Below are 16,720 nucleotides of genomic sequence, written 5' to 3'. Positions count from 1 at the left end.
ATTTCGTTAAACAGTTATAGGTTATTTTGTTCAATAAAATTTCAATGTATGTAATGGAATATTTAATTACATATAATATTTTTATATTATTTTGTTTGAAATTGAGATTAATAAATGAATAATGATATATAATTTATTATTCGTATCTTATCTGATCATATTATAATTATTGAGATATAATCACTATAAGATGAGATCATATCATATCTTTATTAGATTAGATAAATTAGGATTAAAAATATAATAAAAACATTTACCGAAAAAATTACATCGAAAGATGGCATATAATTTCTTAAAATCACATTTTTCAATTCAATACTGATATTTCAAATTGCATATAAAATTTCATACACTTTTATACCACTGCACGATTCAAATAACATAATTACAAAATGGCGTCCAAGGAACGTTGCAAATTCGCCACCTTGTGATAGAATCATTCACCAGCTTTTATCTTTAGTACGTATTAAATTGTCGCCACTAGTTCCTCTTTCTACTTTACCGTCCGAGTTAAATACTCGACCTATCATTGTTGACAGTTTGCAAGGAAAGCTTCCTGCAGCTGTTGCGAGAAACAAACGCTCTTTCTCGTTACAGCTTTTCAACTGTTTATTTTCCGCGGAATATTTATACTTTTGTTCGTAGATAGTGATTAGAAAATTATATAAAATAAATCTATATTAGGCACGAATTTGCGCTGGCGTAAAAGTTGGAACAGAAAAAATGAGGTATTTATTGTAAAAATAACTTTCTTTATTCCCGCGTCTCTACATTTTATTCTATCGTAACCTCTATTGCATGTGATATTATTTTCTATTTGGATATTGTTAAATTTATTTTTAATTAATTACCAATGATCCCATAGTTTTATGATTTATAAAGTAAATAATATTAAATAGATAAAGGGAAAAACAGGCGGGAACGAAATCACATCGCAGTGTCATGCGAGAACCGCCATTTTCTATTGACATTTTCTCTTCGAAAGTAGGCTTTGTATTAATTGTTTCATATATTTTTTAATTCATCGAATATTTTATATATTGTTTGTAAATTTCAATTTTATTGCAGTAATGATCCATCATGTTTTGTTTTATTAAAGATTTTCAAAGAAAAGAATCTTGGGAAAATATATGAGAAATAAATTCTAAATATATACATGTATACGTGGCTTTTCTCTATCAACTATAGATTTTATTGTACTGACTTTTGTATATTGTATTTTGTGTAATTTGTTTCTTTTTTTTTTTTTTTTGTTTTTTTTGTAAAATTACTTATTGCTCATGGATATATAATTATGTACGATATTAAATAAAATATTATTATGCGAAATGAAAGGTTATATTTTGTGTAATATTATATCAAAATGGCGTCCATTTTTTTTCATTGTATAAAGCAATATTCTAAAATCTACATATTATACCAAATGTCAATAAATTTTAATAAATAAAATCTGTTCGATTTTTATATTTAAATTTTATGCGTGTTTATAATTGTCTTATCAATTTTTATTAATGCTACGAAACACGAATATTCATTATTATATTTCGTAGTTGTATTTATTTCAATTATTATAAAATCGTTAAATCTTAAAATAGAATACCTACTGAACTTAATACGCCAATTCAGTAAAAGTAGTGATTGTTAATGTGATACTTCTATTTTGTGCTTTCATAACATATATATATATATTTTTATTTAATAATATTTATGATATATTTATGATTATATATTTTTTTATAGTGGTAGATCACAAATGACAACAATGAATGGAAAAAGACCATCTTCAATCCCATCAAGACATCAGTCTGAAACTGTAGCTCAACATTTCGACTTAATTAAGTACATTTATGATTGTAAATATCATATATAATTTTTCTTTATTAGTTTTTATTTATATATTATATAAAATATATTATATAAAAAAATTTTATATAATAATTAAGTTTTGTTAATTTTTCTATTTTAGCATGGAATACAGTATCAAGAGAGTTAGATATGTGTCATAATCAACCGCACAGTAATTCTTCTAATTATAGAAATGGAGCATCTGTTACATATTATCAAGAAAGAGAACCAAATCCACAACTAAAAGGTAAATATTTTATTATATATATTAATTTTTATATATATTTTTTTATATTATTTTATATAATTTTTTATGTTATTTATATATACTGATCTATTGATTGATATTTTTTTCTTTTGAAGATTTTGAGCCATTTAACCTTGAAGCCTGGTGGGGACAGCGTGTTGTTCAAAGTATCACTAGAAATGCAAACTCCTAGTGCCAGGTTCAACACATTGATTATAATCGAACATTTTCAAATAGACATAAAAAACAGAAAGGATAAATTCAGAGCTGCCGAAGAAAATTCTTTCCATTTCTAGAAACGATTTATTATATTGAAAAATATATTGAAAAATAAGTGATGGGGAGGAATATAGTATAGGTAAAAATAAGTATCTAGCAATCAATTTTGAATCTTTTTTATAACAAAGATAGGATATTAGCAAATAATCAAAGATGATGAAAAAGAAAGAGAAAGGGAAAGAGCAGGGTTATGGAAACATACGTATTAGTATGAAAATGACATTCCTCTAATCTTTTATCGTATTTTAACATAATATCGCCTTTTCCTGGACCTTTTTACTCATCGTGTTTTTAAAAATATTTTACATAAAAAACATTGGAACTAAACTGTTTCTGATATTGTCTTTCTAAGATTTGAGATTCAGCGCGATGAATAATTAAGAAATATAGTGCATGCTAAAACTATTTATTTTATTTGCCATAAAGGCAAACATAATTGTAAGAAATAGTTTATATTATAAATCAAATTTTCATTGTTACTTAATGAGAAACTTAAAAATAATTCGTCTTTTAATCGTATTGTAATTAAAACTCGAATATAGAATATTGAATTAAGAGCATATGAATTATATATAAATTCTATATATTTCAATCGAAGGAGAAGTATATGTGAAAAAACTGAAGAATTATCTTTTAAGGTTTATGCATATACGTATTTTTCCACGAATTGCATTTCACATTTTTAAAAAATTTTTTCCATTTGCACATATGTAATGAAATTATACTTCTATGTAAAAAAAAAGAAAAAAAAAAGGATAAATGTGGAGGATAAATGTTTTGAGATTCTCTAAAAAAAAATTTATTCACGTATGAGAATATAGTGTAGAATGCACCTTTATTTCTAACAAAAAGAAATAAATATTTAATTCTTAATGAAAATAATGTGATAATTATTACGATTTTAAATACAATTAAATCTATACAATTATGTACATTTATTATGTATGTATGTATGTATGTAATGTACATCTGTGCGTGTATAGATATACTGTAAGATTTAACTTACAACATTTTTAACGATTTAAGGAACAATAATGACTAACATTTTTCTAAACTTGTGGACATCTTTACCAATTATTCCTAGCGGTATTTTTTTATGTATAATTGAATAGGACAAGTATTATTACATTTATGATAACAAATCTAGTTTGATATTGTGATGAGTTAAAAACATCTTTATAATGTTAAAAATTCTTGCACTTGAAAGAATGATAAAAATTGTTGTGCACAATGCTACTGAGTCAATATCTTGATACGATTTAACTTTTCATTATTTCTATACAAATGTGAATCCTTAGTGATCATTGTTTCAACTTGATTTAATGCATTGAGTTTTAAAGTGTTAACAGTTCGTTCCAAATTATAGAGACTTCTTTCTATTGCACGTTTTTCACTATTGAGCATCTATATTTAATTAAAAAATCAAGTTGATATTTTATACCAGACATCATCATTCTGATGAAATCGATGTACGTTTTTGTAATTGTATTGTACGAAATATAGTATATATAATATAAGAAATATAGTATAAACGATTTCATATTTTAGTTTTCGCGATTAATATTTTCGTAATTTTCGAATACGAATCATATTTATAACAAAATTAGTTATATCTATTATTATCGTGATATGAACATAATATACTCTTAGAATGTATTTATAAAAAAAATAGCATGTATAAAAAATATCTCTTTTATAATTATAAATTTTTTTAACTTTTTTGTAAGATATAATGTATTATTCCTTGTTTAGTAAATAATCTAATTTTTAGATACTCAATTCAAAGTAAAAATTTAAAAATTTTTTCACTCACCGTAACACCGACGTTTAAACGAGAAAACGAATTTATTCCAGTAAATGAAGTTTGCGTAAAGTTGTTGGAAGTTTTTATTTTCGTTGTTTGCGTACTGCACGGTACACCGGTTTGTTTAATATTTACGACTGCATGTATATTTTTAAATAATATCAACATTCTGTCTATTGGTGCCTTTTCATAATCGATTTCGTTATCCATAAATTCTAACCTAACCATTGCCTCGTTGTTATTCAATACAATAGGATATTTAATTTTTATTTCTCGATTAATCGATAATTTGATCACATATTCTTCATATATCGCGCCATTCGAATGAGATTCTATACACAGTATTCGTCCACATTTATCGATCTTTGTATTCTCGATATCGAAACGCTTATTTCGATTATCATTTTTGTAACCGTCAGTTAGTCCGCGCATTTCATTTTCAACGTGTTCTTTACATTCCTTCGTATAATTGTTATTATTCTCGTGAATTAGCAAGTTTATGGAGTTTTCCACTGCTGGAACAATATTTTTATCGAATTCTGATTCGTGTAATAACTTGTCATTATTATTTTGCGAATTCGTTGCATTTTCTAGAAGCATACGTTCGTGTTGTTCTTCGTGTTCTTTTTCCGGGATTTCATTGTGCGTTTTGTTGAGCATCTGAAACTTTATAAAGAATTTTTACAAAAATGTAGAGAAATGTAATGCAAAAATATATATACAATTATAAGATGAAAATGACTCTTAGTGATAAGTGATTACAAGTTTTTCGTTCGACATATACAAGCATGTGAAACACGAATTCGACGAAATTACGAAAAATTGTAAAATTTTATTTAACAAGTTTCCCAAAGGAGAAAAAAGGTAAATAAAATTTATATTTTATCAAACGGAATATCAATTTTTGTAAAAGTGTTACGTTATTTCGTTTTTTTAAAGTGGGTTCGTCTATTTACGATTATGCATGTTCACATCGATGTAAAATTTATGATCAAAAGGGATTTCATATGGAAAGGAAAGGCAGAAAGGAATGGAAATTTTTCGATGCCATTATTTTATAGCTTATATCATCAGCACTAACATCGCGAATATAAATATTCCTATTATTTTTTATTGCATTCACAAAATATGAAATTTACTAATACATATTTTTTTCATATATATTCAGACGAGATAGATAGAACATTTAAAAAATGATTTTAAAGACTGAGATAAATAGAAAAGTTGGTACAAAAATATTCGTCGAAGCTTATTTTTCAACTTATAAGCAATTTAATTTTGTACTTGATGAAGCGAGATGGATAGAGAGGAGGAAAAGAGTGAAGCATCTCTCTAAGTATTTCCATCTCATTCTATCTCTGTCTTGCTTCACATAATATAAAATTAAATTGCTTGTAATTTATTTTATTTTACAACCTACAATAATCTCTTAAATTTTTTACTTTGTTCCAACAACGTATGTATTCGTTACTAAAATAATTCATAATTTTTCATAAAAATACATTAATTATGACTAAAAAAAAAAAAAGGAATATTTTTAATTTTCTTATTCTACATATTTTTCTATCTTTAATTACAATCTAATTAGCCATTCTATTCTGATGAATTATTCTGAATATGCTTTTAAGCGTGTATATTTGCTAAGTCATTATAAAATCCAATATTTGTTTTCTAAATTTACAATGACGTATAATTCTAGTTCCTTGTTAAAGACATATTTCATAAAAATATAATGAAAATAATGANACATATTTTTCTATCTTTAATTACAATCTAATTAGCCATTCCATTCTGATGAATTATTCTGAATATGCTTTTAAGCGTGTATATTTGCTAAGTCATTGTAAAATCCAATATTTGTTTTCTAAATTTACAATGACGTATAATTCTAGTTCCTTGTTAAAGACATATTTCATAAAAATATAATGAAAATAATGAAAATAGCTTGACAAGAGAACCACGGTATTGTTGCCGGGAAAAGAGGACATGCAAATAACTGATTCGATGAAATTTCGAACAAGTCATACGTACGCAATCGTATAACGCGCCCTTTATGGAACTCTAAATTGACTTTTATGGAACATTGGATTGGTTTTATTCTGTCGTATTCTACCTATACGATATTTATCAGCCGAAGTATTTTGTATCCAATTGTAACGAAGTGAATGTAGACAACAATCTGTTATTCGTTCTTCACGAGAAAATAATAAAAGATTTACATCTACTAGAGAGAAGAAAGTTTGATAAACATATTATCTTTTGTACTTTCCGTATATGCGGCAAAACAAACATTATAAATCGATATAAATTATCTTGAAATTAATTTTTTTTTTATACGATTAGTACCAGTTCAATCCTACATTCTGACTTAATCCGCATTTTTAATTCCAATTAAATATATATCGAAGCGTAAATATACTAGAATAGTACTAGAAATATACTAGAAATGTACTAGAACAGAACATGAATGATCTTTCAAACAAAATGGTGTTTCGAATACGAAATTATCTTCGATCAATCACAAAATTTTCGGCGCAATAACATTAAAATTTTCCATTAAAAAAAAAAAAAGTCAGAGATTCCTACCTTCCTTTTAAGATTCTTCACAACCTCTCTCAAAACGGAATTCTGTTCTCTCAATAAAACGAGTTGCGGCTCATCCTTTCTTTCTTTCACGGTCCATGCGAGATGCCTGAGATTCTTCATGCTTCCCTCGAATAAGTTGCCCGATTCGGTCAAGTTCCTCAAAGCTGTAGCAGGAAACGGATACATTTGGCTTACAGGGGATGGGATATATCTGAAAGTGGAGGATAATACTTACCTTCCGCTCCAAGTTGACAGACAGAGCCGACATCCACGTCGAAACGTTTTAAAGTTTCAAGTAGGTTCGCCAACTCGAAACTTCGATTCTCGTGCTCCCTTTTCAGATCTTCGTATTCTCCCACCTGCCCTTCCAATCGACTCACCTATTAGAACAAAAAATCACCAATACGGAATTTTTATCACTCGATGGAATTCAATTTTCACTTCTTTTCTCGAATTTTAATGTTTTCATTTTTATTGTTATTATTTTTTTTTTTTCCCCCCTATTGCGAATCATCGTCGAATAAATCGTGGAATCTGACTCGAAATTCGAATCCGATCCGTAAAACGATGAGGTCAACGGCGGCTATAATTCTTCCGATTCGATCCAAATTTTGCAAGTGATACAACGAATCGGGAAAACTTGGCGACAAACACGCGTTTCAAACGAATCGCGAGTTTCGAAATGCGAAACTTTTTCTCGGATGACTAGTTTTTCTGTAACTGTGTTTCGCGAAAATTCTGGTAATATGATTTCGGATAAAGTTTCATCGTAAACATCATCGCCGAGATAATTAAATATACGATTCGAATTTATTACTTCTTTAACAAGGATCGAAATAAAGAGTTTCCTTTCTTTTTTTTTTTTTTTTTTTTTAGAAAAAGGAAAATTCGTTTACAAGGCTCATTTTTTCGATATTGTTGAAAAGAAATATTTACTCCCTATGAAATGGAAAAATATGTATTTTTTTATATTTTACAAATTTTATTTAAACTTTTATCTTCATCGAAACTTTAATCGTCTCGAGTCCTGTTTTTCAGAATTATATCTCGAAAATGAATTTTCTTCTCCATCAACGATCCATCTTTTAGTAATTTTTCGCCATTAAATTAGAATTAATTTACCGTTTGAAATTAATTAACCATTAATTTAATTATTTAATTATTTAAAATTAATAAACCATTTATACGGCGACTCCACTATTTAAGTTATTATTCCACTAAGTTATTATTCCACAATTTCACGATGTAACGTGATTTTCATTAAAACATGAAACATCATTTAACAAACCGTGTACCGATTTTAGTTTCCACGATTTAGAATTTATACGTTATACGAGGGGAACACGTTGCTAGAATTTCACTTTTCAGGCGAAATTAATGGAACCGATCGTAAACATTTAACGTCAATTTCGTTTTACGCGAGCTCGTTGTTCCTTGAGAATGCAATGGACGAAAAGAATGGACGATTGTCGTGAGAGAAATGGAAAAGATCGATATCACGTGGGGAAGAAAGGGTACTTTTGATATTAATTGGAGGAAGGAAAGATGGATATATAGAATTATGATGAAATGACAATGCTGCAATTTGATAATGTAAAATTTCTCTCTGTATCGAGATACTTTTTTATATTTTACGATTTCTTTTTCTGGTGAAAATCACGAGAGGAAAAAATGGAGATATTAATTTTTACAAAGGAGTGGTATAAAAATTGAATTTAAAATTTTAAATAAAGTTTTCCTATTTTTCTAAAACTTTTTTTCAAGTACTATCTTTTAATTATCCTGTGACGTAAATATTAAATCACTACAGAAATAGATTTCATTGCTGTGATTATTAAAAAATTGTATATCCGACACTGATGAATATTGTTTTCATTTCACGTTTGAAAGTTTAATATCTTGAAAATGAAATATAACGAAAAGTCGTTATATGTTGGAAGCAATGAATAAAATACTTATTTATATAACCAACTGTATAATCAGTTATTATAAGTTATAAAAACAAGAACTAAAATTAGGATGATATTTACTTCTATTTAACTAGACAGAAGTTTAACTATAACACGAAAAGATCGTCAAGATATTATAACGTAAAATAAGGTAGAGAGGTAATTTGTATTGAAGATTCAACTTGGAAAGTTAAATTTGGCTTTAATGAATGTTCCGAGAACAATGTAGATGCAGCAATAAAAACTTTGTGGATCGAGTAAGTCAACGCAATTCGCGGGAACGTTTAATATAGAAAATCGAGATTTTGAAAATTTTCATCTTAGAGCAAAAGAGAATACGAATTCTTGAAAAATCAAATTGTTTGAAAATTCGATCGTGAATTAGATTTATTTAGAAAATTATTGATATTTGATCCCAATAAATGGCCACTTGTAATTTTCTTTATTTTTTTACGAAAATGAAGATTTTAAAAAAGTTTCATTTTACAATCTAAAAGAGTATAAATTCTTCAAATGAAATTGTTTGAAAATTGAATTAGATTTATTTAGAAAATTCGATTTAACTTAATAGATGATCAGTTGCAATTTTCTTTTTTTTTTTTTTTTCCATCCTTGTATCTGTCCCTCGTAGATAAAGATAATTGCGTTTGACGTGCTCCCTACAGAAATTACGAAAGACCTTTGGCTGATGTGCTTTTTACGCCAAAGAAAATACGTTCTGAAATTCCACGAAATTCTTGCCAACGGAATTCTCTTTCCCGCAGGGAGATTCCCTTTAAGGACGCTTCTGAACAGTTTCTCAACGATAAACTGATAGTAGCAACTGATTAACTTTAAATCTTTTTTACACCGACGTTGATTGTATCCCACTTATTACAAACGAACTCGAGAATATTTTATCAGTAATTACATCGAGCACGGTTAAGAACGCGAAGAAATTTCAGCGACAAATTCGATTACGTTTTATGAAACAGCTACTACCATTTCTTCTTCTTTTTTTCTTTTTTATCGTAAAAGAATATCGAGCACCACTTATGTAGGATGTACCGGTTAAATAGGATACCTACTTTACCTTCGATATCTTTATTTTCTTGCATGACTCAAACTCGGGACAAAGTTGCATCATTCTAAAGTAATGAAATTCTATATTTGTTTTTTTCCATATCTTTGGAGAATAACATAGGCAAACAAACGTTTAAAAAACGATCATTAGTAGATCATAAATTTCGAGATAAGGCGTTATATAGAGATATTTAGATGCCCATTAACTTAGCCCATTCCGATGTGCATTATCCGTGCTTAAATAAATAAAAACTTAACGGTAAAATTAAGAGGATCGGAGAGCGAGTCAGAATAAAAAAAAAAAGGGTAATTTAAGCTGGTGGAAGTCTGTGTACCTGGCACAGTCGAAACTCGATGCCTGGCGGCCGCTGCATATTCAAGAGGGAACGAAAAGGCGACAAGTTCGATTTCGCGTATGAAAAAGGCGACGTTTCAAAGGGCGCACACATTTTACGATGCGCAGCCTGTAGAAAGGATGGCTACAACGCTGGACTGAATGCATATCAATTAAAAAAGTGCTTTGATGTCGGTTTACGGCGCATGTACCGTCTCTATTGCATCCAAAACTTTTTCTCTCCCCCCTTCTCCTCCAACTATCCGTCAAGGAAAATTCGAATATCTCTCGTACTACGAAGAATACTATCGTTGTATTATGGTATATTAATTTTCTTTTCTTTTCTAGTATATATAAATTTTCTGAGAAAAGAACTGTGAACTGTGTTCAAATATTTTGCGAAATATTCTTTCAGATTTAATAATTAAAAAAAAAAGAAAATGCGATAAAATAAATAAGAAAAGGCATACATACATCGAGATTGAACGTTCAGTGTTAATTTTTTCCTCCCCTCGAATTTCTATTTCAAAAATTCAGTTTCATTGCGATCGTTACAGCGATTGAAGCAAAACTTTTACTAAATTTCTTTCCTCCAAATACCTTTTCTCTGGTTTCATTGTACAGCTCGACTATTTCGTGAAATTGTTTCTCCGCACTTTCTCGAGTCTGTTTCAAAATATCCTCGCATTCCCGTTTAACTAGGTCCATCGCGTTGCCCCATCCGATTTTCTCTCTGAAAACAAACCGATTAATCCCTTACACGAATTGTACTTAAATACACGGTAAATGACGAGATAATTTGATCCCACGCTTCGATATCGAATTGTAAATTTGCTTCCATTATATCTATCAATATGCACGATTATCTATGCGACAATGTGCACATCATGTTCGGTATATAAATCTACGATATAATTCTCGACACGTTTGACGTATTGACGTATCGAATAAAAACGAGAATGGGGGAAATAAAAGGGGGGAGTCTCGCTTGAACTTCCTCCTTATTTTCCTTCCCCCTTTTCCTCGTCTAACGCAATTCCTTAAAAATCCTATTTCGAAATTGAGATCGTTGTTCCACGATCTCATTTACGAAGGATTTCGTAAAATATGATTGTAGATCGGATTGTAGATCGATTTGATTCAATCTACAATTTTTCCCTCTCTGTCTTTTTTTTATATTCTTTCATTTCAGTGTTCCGATAATTGAAAAATGAATTAAAATGAATGAAAATTGTATTGTTTTTTTATAAAAAAAAAAAAAAACGTACCTTTCACGTATATATTTTATAATCAGAGAACCAAGCATTCTCTTTCAATTTCGTTCAATTATTATTTCATCGCATTTTGTTTTCATTCGAAGGTAAAAATAAAGGAGGGGGGGGGGAGAGGAGAAAAGATTTTTTTTTTAAACAGCGCATTTTTAACCAGTTTTAAACGCACAAAAGCGAGAAAAATAATTCTTTTCGTTCTTTCGATGCACGTTGCTCGGCCAATTTCTCTCGCAGTTTTAAAATTGAAAAGAAAGAAAAAAAAAAAAAAGAAAAAGAAGAAGTTCGTGAGGATTATTACTACCGTGTACTGTTTTTAAAAGATTAAAAATAATGATTCGAAGAATGACAATGGATTCAACTTGTAAATGTTATCACAACACCGACAAGAGCCTCGAGGCTTGTAAACTTTTCCCAAACTTTCTAATTTCTATTCCAACAACATGTCTACCATATTTTCCACGGCATTCTTGATGAGGGATGGAAGTGCATTATAAAGTTTGAAACGTCTCCAATATCCGAGAGGCGATATTAAGAGTGGATGGATAATTCAGAGACTTGAAAATTCGTTTACAAAAGAAACTTTGTACTTTTTTTTTTTTTTTCTTTCACGGGGAATCAATCTTTCGAAAATTTTTCTTTTCGTATCGATCTTTGAACAATTTGGTGACGCGGATTAAATTTTTCGCTTTGAATATCCGCGATCAACGAAGAGCATCGTTCAACGTTCACCTTTTCGAAGTTTATTCCGAAATTGAACAAACCTCCATTTCCTCAAATTTCGGCACAGAGGAAGTAATTATACTATAATAAGGATATCGATTACGAGCATCAACAAATACGAAAATAATTACAATTGAACGAGGAGAAAAGTGAATGAAAAATAAAGGATGATGATGATGACGTTTGAAAGCGAAGTTGCAATTTTCGTAATTGGATTTAAAATAAAATGAACTTTCTCTCTTCTCAAGTTATTAATTACTTATAATTAATATGTAAATACAAATAATAAATATTATTTGTATTTCAATCATATCACGATTGATTCTTCGATTATTATCATAGTGATCGTATTACGGCTCGACTTAGTTTAATTATTTGTCGTCTAATTAGAAGTGGTACGCATTTTCAATTCCGTTTCACGGAAAGGATAACACGGTTCGTTTAACACTCACTTTCAACGGTACCACATTTTGTTCATTCATATGCATTTCACTGCAGGATTGTTTGATGTTAGTTTATGACGCCTATAAATTATTCATTACATTATTAATAACTACACATAACGCTCTACGGTAAATTTAAATTACTCTATCACGAATGATATATATATATATATCATTTGTCCCATACACTGCAATCACTAACTCGAGTTACATTATTGTGTAATTGTCGAATTTCGCGATTACTATCCCCTTTAGCACGGTATTTTATATACATAGAGGATAATTACTTCATATTTCAAGTAAACAATGTTTGAAATAATTATTGAAATAATATTAATTGAGACAATTATTTTTCAAAATATAGTAATATCAGGTTTAAACTCAATTTCAAATTATATTGTGTAAATGTAAGAAAAATAAGTAGAAAGATATATCTCAATTTGATTGCAATATTTGATAACAGGTATTAATCAAAATAATTCTTTTTCAAAATGCGTAATATTACGTCTAAACTCGAAACGATTCAAATTATATTGTATAAATGTGAGAAAGATAGTAGAAGATAAGTAGAAAACTATAGCGTGAGTTGCTTTCTCAATTATAATTTGATTGCAATATTTTTTTTTCAAAATGCGTAATATCACGTCTAAACTCGAAACAATTCAAATTATATTGTGCAAACAGGGAGAAAGATAAATAGAAAGGTACACTGTAAATTGTATCTCAATTATAATTCGACTGGAATATTGATCGAAATAATTTTTTTTCAAAATGCACAATATTACGTCTAAACTCGAAACGATTCGAATTATATTGTGTAAATGTGAGAAAGATAGAAACATATATCTCAATTATAATTTAATTGCAATATTTATGTATTTGATAACACGTATTGATCGAAATAATTTTTTCAATTCTTTTTCAAAATGCGTAATATTACGTTTAAACTCAAAACGATTCGAATTATATTGTGTAAATATAAGAAAAATATAAGTAAAAAGTATAAGTGTATCGTGAATTGTATCTCAATTATAATTTGATTGCAATATTTTTTTTTCAAAATGCATAATATTAATTCTAAATTCGGAACGATTCAAATTATATTGTGCAAACAGGGAGAAAGATAAATAGAAAGGTACACTGTAAATTGTATCTCAATTATAATTCGACTGGAATATTGATCGAAATAATTTTTTTTCAAAATGCACAATATTAAATCTAAACTCGAAACGATTCGAATTATATTGTGTAAATGTGAGAAAAATAAATAAAAAGGTATATCGTGAGTTGCATCTCAATTATATTTTTGATTACAATATTTCTTTTTCAAAATGCGTAATATCTTAACTCGGAACGATTCGAATTATATTGTGCAAACAGGGAGAAAGATAAATAGAAAAAGGTACACTGTAAATTTGTACCTCAATTACAATTCTTTGATCGATGATTCATCGATTTATTGCGACGAAAAGGAGAAGTGGTATAAACGTTCATATTTTGAAAATACAATCGATAAATAATTTTAAATGTGATTTTTAAAAGAAATTAGAGAATCGTAGAGAATGGATACTTGACAAAGAATTATAAAATCAATTGATTCGTTAATTTCTGAAAAAAATGTATATTGAATAATCAATATCAATTATAATTCGACTGGAATATTGATCCATGAATAATTCTTTTTCAAAATGCATAATATTACGTCTAAAACCAATTATATTGCGCAAAGATAAATTGCATCTCAATTACAATTTGATTGCAATATTTCATAACATGTATTGATTGGAATAATTCTTTTTCAAAATGCATAATATTACGTTTAAGTAACTTAGAAATTACCGAAAATTAAGATTCATTGCGGCGAAAAAGAAAAGTGATATAAACGAGATGTTCATTTTTTGAAAATATATATTAAATCATTACACGAGGAAGACAAGTAGAAAGGTAAATTAGTATCTCTTATTTATATTGGTAAATCATAAATTGATAACACTATTGATTGGAATAATTATTTTTCAAAATGCATAATACGTTTAAGTAACTTAGAAATTATCGTTTAAATCATTACACGAGGAAGACAAGTAGAAAGATAAATTAATATCTCTTATTTATATTGGTAAATCATAAATTGATAACACTATTGATTGGAATAATTCTCTTTCAAAATGCATAATATTACGTTTAAGTAACTTAGAAATTATATCGAAATCATTACACGAGGAAGTAGAAAGGTAAATTAATATCTCTTATTTATATTGGTAAATCATAAATTGATAACACTATTGATTGGAATAATTCTTTTTCAAAATGCATAATACGTTTAAGTAACTTAGAAATTACCGTTTAAATCATTACACGAGGAAGACAAGTAGAAAGGTAAATTAATATCTCTTATTTATTTTGGTATATCATAAATTGATAACACTATTGATTGGAATAATTCTTTTTCAAAATGCATAATATTACGTCTAAGTAACTTAGAAATTTTATCATGTAAATCATTACACGAGGAAGACAAGTAGAAAGGTAAATTAATATCTCTTATTTATATTGGTACATCATAAATTGATAACACTATTGATTGGAATAATTCTTTTTCAAAATGCATAATATTACGTTTAAGTAACTTAGAAATTATATCGAAATCATTACACGAGGAAGTAGAAAGGTAAATTAGTATCTCTTATTTATATTGGTACATCGTAAATATCTCGGTTACAATTTGATCGCAATATCGAGCGAAATCGAGCCACGATTGCTAACAATGGTAGGGAATGTCGTAACAAGGTAGCGACATTCGAGAGATACCGCAATCTCAGTTACATCATCGGGGATAAGTTACCAACTCGTTATTCCATTGACGTGATACCGCTATCACAGAAGAATCTTAGTAACGATCCCGGATTATCGATCGCTTTTAAGATTCAAAAATTCTAAATCTAATTTGATCGATGATCCATCGATAAGATTTATTGCGGCGAAAAGGAGAAGTGGTATAAACGAGATGTTCATTTTTTGAAAAAATATATATATATATAAATCGATAAATAATCGTAAATGTGATTTTTAAAAGAAATTGGAGAATCGTAGAGAATGGATATTTGACAAAGAATTAGAAAATCAATCGATTCGTTAATTTTTCTGAAAAAAAAAAAAAAAAATTTGAATAATCGATATCAAGTTATATCATTGAAACGTTATTATTACTCGATATAATGGATAATAATAATGGAACGATAAGGCGGGTATTAAAGTTTGCTTTATATTCAGTTCGAATTTCCCCGTAGATAGGGCCTATGCATCAAATTAGTTGACATTAAGGCGGTTGTTGATCCACCTTACAAGTCTGTCTGCAGCATCCTGTCTATCAAACAAACCACCGCAAGCTTTCAACGTTGTCACAAACATGACGTAGCTTGAAGGCTGATAGATACACGATGCAAATTTCACGGTACACGGTACAAGGAACGTAATAATAATCGCAAAGTGAAATTTTTAAAACGCTTGATCTTTCACCGCCGTTTTATTCTTATTACTTTACCAGCTCTTGTCAAATAAATTTCTTCGCGCTGATCATTGGAAATTTTATTAACACGCCAATAAATTTTACGAGTTTCTCGATATCGATATAAAATCATTCATTTCCTTTTATCGTGCCACACGCAAATGTCAAAATTTCCGCCAACTTTCTATCACTTTCTATCTATCCTTCATTTATTCATTCACTCGTGATGCGATTTTGAAATAATTTATCCGTCAAAAATTCTTGCCTCTTTTTTTCATAATAATAATAATAATAGTAAAATCGCAATATTTATTTCTACTACAAAAATATTTTTCATCCCCTCGTAATGAAATATTTCGAGAAAAATTCCATCGAAATCGACGATCAATACCATTGAAAAATTACTCTCTCTCTTCACGCGTCATTATATTTCATCAAACCGGTACGAAATATTTTCGTACATTCTCGACGAAACAAAAGGACGAGAGTGATCGAAGCGACCGAGCAATTCCATCCAAGGCAAAAAGGAGGACCTAACCGGTAAATTGGAAACCTGATCCATTCCGTTCCAACGTAATTGGAGGTCTTAGGAGACGTTTATTCTGTGTCCTATCAACGATTCTTTCTCGATCATAATCAGAGAGAGAGAGAGAGAGAGAGAGAGAGAGAGAGAGA

At 28.7% G+C, this 16,720-nt stretch overlaps 2 protein-coding genes across 3 annotated transcripts in view; one reads left to right on the top strand and one right to left on the bottom strand.

The window, feature by feature from the left end:
• Window positions 1-567: 567 nt before the first annotated feature.
• Window positions 568-2,460, top strand: LOC122716555 (MAPK regulated corepressor interacting protein 2-like). The gene is made up of 4 exons (XM_043939752.1): window positions 568-728; window positions 1,741-1,853; window positions 1,967-2,092; window positions 2,209-2,460. Exons 1-4 carry the CDS (start codon window positions 724-726, stop codon window positions 2,283-2,285), a joined length of 321 nt encoding a protein of 106 aa, XP_043795687.1. The 5' UTR covers window positions 568-723; the 3' UTR covers window positions 2,286-2,460.
• Window positions 2,461-3,399: 939 nt separating this feature from the next.
• The window catches only part of LOC122716554 (protein PFC0760c-like), a 26,747-nt gene continuing 13,426 nt past the window's right edge, over window positions 3,400-16,720 (bottom strand). The window contains exons 3-6 of one of the 2 annotated variants that reach the window (XM_043939749.1): window positions 10,707-10,839; window positions 6,997-7,141; window positions 6,762-6,925; window positions 3,400-4,841 (exon numbers count right to left, since the gene is read on the bottom strand). In XM_043939749.1, the coding sequence (XP_043795684.1) occupies window positions 4,152-4,841; window positions 6,762-6,925; window positions 6,997-7,141; window positions 10,707-10,839 (1,132 nt within the window). In that variant the 3' untranslated portion in view covers window positions 3,400-4,151. The remainder of the gene's footprint in view (window positions 4,842-6,761; window positions 6,926-6,996; window positions 7,142-10,706; window positions 10,840-16,720) is intronic. The other variant, XM_043939751.1, reaches the window with a different exon arrangement.

Source organism: Apis laboriosa, unplaced genomic scaffold (assembly GCF_014066325.1).
Source record: "Apis laboriosa isolate Shangri-la unplaced genomic scaffold, ASM1406632v1 scaffold47_cov149, whole genome shotgun sequence".
NCBI classification, from domain to species: domain Eukaryota; kingdom Metazoa; phylum Arthropoda; class Insecta; order Hymenoptera; family Apidae; genus Apis; species Apis laboriosa.
The sequence above is the reverse complement of the archived record's forward strand: the minus strand, read 5'-3'. Positions and strand labels throughout refer to the sequence as shown.

What these genes read in the sequence shown, in the direction of transcription:
- LOC122716555 (XM_043939752.1), top strand. An exon ending in AATTAAGTACATTTATGATT is followed by an intron (nt 1,854 to 1,966) that starts GTAAATATCATA and finishes TTTCTATTTTAG; the next exon opens with CATGGAATACAGTATCAAGA. An exon ending in ACCAAATCCACAACTAAAAG is followed by an intron (nt 2,093 to 2,208) that starts GTAAATATTTTA and finishes TTTCTTTTGAAG; the next exon opens with ATTTTGAGCCATTTAACCTT.